Source organism: Solanum stenotomum, unplaced genomic scaffold, assembly GCF_019186545.1.
Source record: "Solanum stenotomum isolate F172 unplaced genomic scaffold, ASM1918654v1 scaffold29271, whole genome shotgun sequence".
Taxonomy (NCBI): domain Eukaryota; kingdom Viridiplantae; phylum Streptophyta; class Magnoliopsida; order Solanales; family Solanaceae; genus Solanum; species Solanum stenotomum.
In genome coordinates this window covers 28,840-36,170 of record NW_026030386.1, presented here as the reverse complement: position 1 = coordinate 36,170, position 7,331 = coordinate 28,840, and the positions used below count along the sequence as shown (strand labels likewise).

The following is a 7,331-nucleotide window of genomic DNA, read 5'->3' as shown; positions in this document are numbered from 1 at the left end:
TAAGAGAAAACCATGGGCGAGAAAAAAACAGATTTTTTTTTAGAGGAAAATAAAGACAAATTGTGGCCAATGAGCCATAGACACCACATAGTAAAAGATTTTATTTTACCCTTCACAAAATTGAACTGTCAATTGTATTGAGTTTGCTCATAACTAAAAGTTAATTAATGTGGTTTTATCAAAATAAAAAGAAGCATAATTCAATGAGCTTTTCTCATAAGATATATTGGGGATTTTCTATAAGGTTCACTTGCTAAAAGTCTCTAGGAAGATTCAATATGTTTCCAACTTTTTGGCTAATTTGTTCAGTCTTATAATAGGAGGATCCTACACCTATGTCAAATACATTGTTTGGATAATGAGTGTGACGATTACTACTTCATTAGTCATGTTTTGTGACCAGAATTTTGGTGGAGTGACGTCTATATATTGTTTGGGTAAGAGAGTGAGACAATTACTACTTCATTAGTATGTTTTGTGATCAGGGTTGTGGTGGAGTGACGTCTGTAGTAGCTTATCAGTTTCATGAAACTTTAAATCTCAGTAACTGTAGTAGGTCTCGTCTAGCCACTAACTGCCTCAACCTTGGACGAATTCACCCCAATATCGATCCTCCTTGGAAACCACGTATCCCAAAAATCAAAATCAAGCAAAAATTCACACTTCGAGAACTTTGCATACAACTTCTCTTCCCTCAACCTCCAAAGCACAATTCTCTAGTTATGAAATCAATTGGAAAACACATAATTGAATCAAACCACACACAATAGGATTGAATTTAAGTAATTGAATCATAATAAATTGAACCCATGAAGAATACATAAAAACCATAAAAGGTTTGGGTTGAAATCTTATTTGAGATTTAAATTTTCTTTTGAAATCCAATAACTCTTAACTAGAGATCTTAGCTTCAACCTTATAAAAAAATATATTTTGTGGCTATGGTATAGAGAAAATCATACTAATATTCTTCTTTTGCCAAGCATATATGATCAATGGTCAAGTCTTGTATGAGCATGTCTTCTTCTTCTTTTTTTTCTCAATTTTTTTTTGTAGGGTCTATTTTTATATTATTATTTGTTTGGAGAATTTTCCTTTGTAGTCGAAACAAATCTTCCTATTTTGAGGCATGTGTGATGTGTATATCGTGAAATTTTGCAACTAAATATAGAAAATCAGATAAATTAATAATTTGGATATATTCTTGGAAAAATTACTTGGATGGGTAATTTTTAATAAATAATTATCGATTTTAGCGATATTTTTTTATTTATTATCATTTATAGCAATACATAGCAATACTATGTTAAATCTACAATATGTATTAAAAGTGAATTATGTATGCAATATATATGTATTAATTATAACTATTTTTTAAAAATATATTATGCTTGTTTGGTAAGAAATTGACACATTATATTATAAATGTATTAAAATGTGTGATAAATGTATTATGCATCAATAAAACTTGTATTATATGTGAATAATAAATTATTCTTTGTAATATGTATTAAAAGTGATCAAGTGAAAAAAATTTGTTATTGCTGTAAATGATAAATATTTTTTTAATATGGTATATTTATGTAAGTTTCCATTCTTTTGCTTCTTAAACTTATGTATCGAGTGAAAGTAGATATCTCAGGAAAATTTACAAAGACCTATATTTTAATCATATAATTGAAAAATCATTATTGTTTATGGTTATAAATTTATATTGTGAAAACTGAAACTCCAAGATAATGATTAGTTTTAATTATAAAAAAAACTCAAAATAGTTCACCATTTTTTAATTTGGACTCAAAATCTTATGAAACTTCGAATCTCGGTAACTGAAGTAGGCCTCGTTCAGCCCCTAACTACCTCAACTTTGGATGAATTCACCCTAATATTCTCCTTAGACACCACGTGTCTCAAAAATACCTCAAAATTAAACTCAAAAATTCACACTTCGAGAACTTTGCATACAACTTCTCAAAATAGGTCCACCATTTTAGAACTCGAACTCAAAATAGTTCATCATAATTCGGTGATTAGTAAGTTTCATTATTGGTACATGGGAATTTGTGCAAAATCATTTCATGTGAATGTATAGGTCTAGAAATTATGTGGTTGTGCCACCCACCCTTAAAATAAAATATACTATCAACCTAGGTTGTGACCTAGGGTGCAGTAGTGAGACTGCTTCAACCTTAATTAGAGCTTTTGGATTTAAGTTTTGGATATGGAAAAAATCTTCTGAATAGGCCTGACAGTGCGCAATTCAAATTTAGTCGAGGCCCCAACATAGACTCCGAACACCAAATAAGAATCCAAAAAAGAATAGTGAAATATACCCCCTCCTTTCAATACTTTCTCCAGCACGATTTACTAATTATAAAAAAATATAGTGAGTAAATATGTTTGAGACTCTATCAATTAGTAAGAATAAAATGGTAAACTCACTATATCAATCATTGTTTTCCTTAATAAGTGTGTCAAGTCAAAATATGACAAGTAAATAAGGACGGAGGGAGTATTACTTCGTCACGTTCCACGTCTCATAAAAAATTATAAGTATATAGTATTTTTTTTCTTTATTATATTAGTTGATTTGTTCAGTTTTATTTGTCCACTTTAAATTTTACATATCTTTTAAAATATATGTTTAACATGAATATTTTACTATATTATTCATATTAATTGATGTTTAGTATTAGATTTTAAAAAATGATTTGAAAAGTAAGTAATTAATTCTAAGATTTAAATATGAAGAAAAAATTATCCTTCCTTAAAATTCAAAACTCATAACATTTAAATTTTGAATTTATTCGTCCACTTAAAAGTAGAGACCCTACTTACCCAACCCCTCCCCACACTAGCCCCCTCAAATGTCATTTTCTAAGATATGCTACCTCACACCACTCACTTCATTTATACCTTGTCCTTTCTTCTACCTCCTTTCTCTTATTTCCCAATCTCAAATCCCTACAAATGACCTCAAATCCCAAAGGAAAAATCCACAATTTTCTCTTCCTCCTCCTATCTCTTTAATTTTCTCAAAAAATAATCCATCTTCTAGTATATATATCATAGTTGTTAGTAATAACCTTCAAATAACTCAAGAAACAACTAGCTAAAAAAGAAGAGAACATAGAGAGCAATAAAGAAGAGAAGGAGAAAAAAGAGTTAAGAAAAAAAATTGAATCTAGCTATGTGCTAAAGTTCCTTTTTTTTCGACTCTCGAAATTCGAACGGTGTCAGAACAGAAGAAGTAACAAGGATATATGGAACTATTCCCAGCACAACCAGACTTATCCCTAAAAATCAGCCCACCAAACATCAAACCTTCATCATCAACTTGGAAGAGGAAAATTACAAGTGAAGATGATGTGCATATGGATTTAGGGTTTTGGAAAAGAGCTCATGTGGTGGAATCAACAAATTCTAGTAACACTTCTTCTTCTTGTTTTGACCTTTCTTTATCCAATAATCCAACAAAACCTAATTATTTACATAATCTCAAAAATTATAACACCTCACAACAAAATCAAATGATAATAAGAGGCATTCCGGTGTACCATCAAAAGCCCTTTGCTAGTACTACTACTACATTTCCTATACCTTCTTCTCCTTGTTCTATTATTAACAATAATAATATTAACAACACAATTAGTTCTTGTGCCTCTACTAGACCTAATTTTCAACAAGGAGGGTTTTTTAGATCAAGATTTTTATCAAGATATCCGGTTAAACAGAGCACTAGGGCTCCAAGGATGCGATGGACAAGTACTCTCCATGCTCGTTTTGTTCATGCTGTTGAGCTCTTGGGTGGCCATGAAAGTAGGCTTCTACTCTCCTTATGCACTTTGAATTTCATGATGGTTTGATCTTTTTTTTTTTTAATTTTATTTTACGAATCAGAGCAACAAAGAACTGAAATAAAAGCTCATTAGTACTTTTGGTAGTTTCTATACATGAGAGCTCATTTTTTAGTAGTTGACTAGTTGTTGGTGTTCCTATAATTGTTGGTTTTGTTTCTTTAGTACCTTGATGATTATTTACCAATGGTATTCAGACTAGTTTAGATATTCATGATCAAGAAGTACTCGGATTTCTATCAGATAGACTATGATAGGAAAAGGAAAGATATATTTTTTTACTTAATTAAAACTCATTGTTAACTAAGTAAAATAATGGAGTAAGTAGATTATATAAACTTAAATCAGTATATGATGCTTTTTGTATTTTTTTTGGGGGTATTTAGGAGCAACACCAAAATCAGTTCTTGAGCTTATGGATGTCAAAGATCTCACCTTAGCACATGTTAAATCCCATTTACAGGTAATTTTTCTATAGATCTTACTGGTTACTTTTCCTTATTATGCCACTACATCAAATTAAAATGAATTTTTAGCAGTAATTAGTGAACGATAATAGCTTAATTGTCGCCAAGTATATTTTTAGAGTTTTATAAATGTCTCTAAAGCCTATAACGATATTATATCCAATGACAATTAACTAATACTGGTAAAAAATTTAACACTCTTTGTTAATTTGTATATTTATTACCGCTAGCTAGTAATTATTTTTGTGACAGGGAACCTCTTCATTTGAAGTTGTCTTTCTTAATCTCAATGTGTATAATTAACTACAACAAGAAGCTTAGTGATTTTTGAAAAAAACAAGGTTTTGGTTCTACATTTCAAATTCCAATGCTATCTTTTTCCTTTGCACTGCCAGGCTTTCTTTATGCAGCTTTTTTCCCCTTTTTTTTCTTTTTATATACTTTGGGAGAACCAAACATCCATTCATGTGTAGTGTGAAAGGAATAGTACTTGTAAAAAGTTAAAAGGGTGAGTTCAATTACAAGAGAGATGAAAAAGTCTCCTTCATATAATGATTCATCAATAATTACATCAGGTAGACAAGGAAAACAAGCTAACACTATTTCCTTATTAATCCATTCCAACACCTCGATCTGCAACATGACATAGCCAAAAGCGGATCCACCCCTCTAGGTAGGGGTGTATAGCCAGAAGCGGATCCACCTCTTTAGGTAGGGTGTACATGTATTTGTTAACTTTAGAAAAAATTGTGTATATATATATATATCTATCTTGAAAAACTGACAGAAATTAGGATATAATTAAAAGTTCATGAAAAATATAGGAGTGTCATTGTGTTGTTGGTACAAGTTAGATGATTTACCCGCAAGACCTGAGTTTGAATCCAGCTAGAGTCTTATTTCACTGTTTTTATTTTAAATTTATCTTAGAGCTCATATTTGAGTTAAGGTAATATTGGTACACCCAAAGTTTTCAAATCTTGGGTTCACATCTGGACATAGCAAAGTAGTTTTCAAACTCTTGTAGGAGCATGAGACTCTTAATTAAAAGCCGAGAGAAGTGTTAAAAGCACCCCAAAATTTGACTAGAATTTAGGAGTATATTTCACTCATGTTGCAAGATCGGAAATGTATTTAAATATACCAGTAATAAGTTATTGTAGTTTTTTTTTCTTTCCTTTTTTGTAATTTTAGAGAAAGAAAGTACTGTTGTACTAGTACATGACACAGTGATCATATCACAATGATATCTCCATATCTTTATGAATTGTTAGCAACACAGAAAACTGTTTCAAGAACTTCATGTAATTGGTCATTTGTAATAGCATCAAGTACTAGTATATGCTATTTATGCACACTCCCTAAAAGAGAATAACAATTTTTTTATTTCTAACTTTTCACGTGACATGTTTAAAACCGTAAAATTAATAGATATTTTGATGCATTTGACATATCTTTAATTCATAATCATATTATTCAAACGTCTTCTTTATTTTTTTAAACTATGAACCAAATAAAAAAACAAATAAATTAAAACGAAGAAAGTACATGATATGATATCTATCAAGCTACTGTGTAATTATTTTAACACCTTAATTTTCTATTACTATGACCTTGTTTCTCTTTTTCAAATAGGCACTGATCATAAAACTATGCAAACTTGGAACTAATAATTTAATTTGTCAAATACAAATGTATTCCGCTATATTGTATATGCGTGAATATTGTACTATTGTTATATATTGTGTAAGCGTGGATACAATACTATTGTTATGTGCCTGGATACAATGTATTTCACTACGTTTTGAAACCAAAATTCTGCCACATTTTGTAATTATGCAAAATCTCGCTATTTTTCATAAATATGGGTGCAAATAATGCTATCAACGAATTTTTCTCATATATCTTTGCAGATGTATCGGACTGTGAAGACAACTGATAGATCTGCTTCTTCAGGTTAATTATTCACCTCTTAGCATATGATTAAATTATTATCTTAGCTATTTAGTTCTCTATTAAAACATTGAGTCCTTAAGTATAGCAATTAACTTTTTATTATGTCAAGAAAAAATTTTTAATTAATCTTTTTTCATTTTTAATTTGTTCTCTGAATATATTTTAGGCCAATCTGAGGTATTCGATAATTTGTCATCCGGAGATACATCAGAGGAATTGATGGTTGATGAATATTTTGATTCGAAGTCTAAATTGATATAATAGATGAATTTACTTGGCACTCAGAGACTCTAAATCCTAGATCCGCCTCTATAGTTGAAAATGAAGAATATTCAAGAAAGTCTTAATTATCAGTTCAACAAGATAAAAGGAATATTCATCAAGATAATGATTTTCAGGGTTTTTGGAACAACTCTTCAAGGTGAACTTTCATATGCTATTCTAAAAAATTATTCCCAAAAATGTGAATTTGTACTTTTTTTTTATAGCCAAAAGGGTCTTAGCGCGAAAGCTAAACCCTAGTAAAAAATGATGGACCTATATGTGGAAATTAGTTTTTGTGCCAAAAGCAAAGAGGGCACTAGTTATCTGATAGTGTAAAGAATTTTTATAATACTTTAATAGTATAATATTTGATGTGACTAAAATGCTGTTTATTTTATTTTTTTGATTATCATATTAGGTTTGTCACGAACAATTATGATTTTTGTTATTAGAATTAACTTGATAGTGTAAAATTTTATACATGTTAAATGACTTATTTTAATTTTTTTCCAATATTTTTGTAGTTGATGTGCCTTCTTCATATAGGTTGGGTGCAACTTTTAATTCTATCAACCCAAAAAGAATATGATGAGAAAGTAAGAAAAAGTTAGAAAAAAAAAAGCTATAAAATTAAAAAGTAAATCAAAAAAGATATGTCTATCTTTTTCTCAAAATTTACTTTTATTTTATCTTGTTTGCATGCATGCATGATAGAAAAAAGTCATTCTCTTCAATGGCAATGACCTTTATTGATATACATTAACAAATTAACTGAATATCTATAAAT

General features: G+C 29.6%; 1 protein-coding gene across 2 annotated transcripts; it reads left to right on the top strand.

Moving 5' to 3' along the window:
- The first annotated feature begins 2,902 nt into the window (after window positions 1-2,902).
- LOC125851736 (probable transcription factor KAN2) lies at window positions 2,903-6,921 on the top strand. 2 transcript variants are annotated; one of them, XM_049531486.1, is made up of 5 exons: window positions 2,903-3,819; window positions 4,244-4,320; window positions 6,238-6,280; window positions 6,447-6,507; window positions 6,600-6,921. In XM_049531486.1, exons 1-5 carry the CDS (start codon window positions 3,264-3,266, stop codon window positions 6,625-6,627), a joined length of 765 nt encoding a protein of 254 aa, XP_049387443.1. In that variant the 5' UTR covers window positions 2,903-3,263; the 3' UTR covers window positions 6,628-6,921. The 2 variants fall into 2 exon arrangements, with proteins under 2 accessions (XP_049387443.1, XP_049387442.1); XM_049531485.1 differs by having other exon boundaries at window positions 6,447-6,921.
- The last annotated feature ends 410 nt before the right edge of the window (window positions 6,922-7,331 follow it).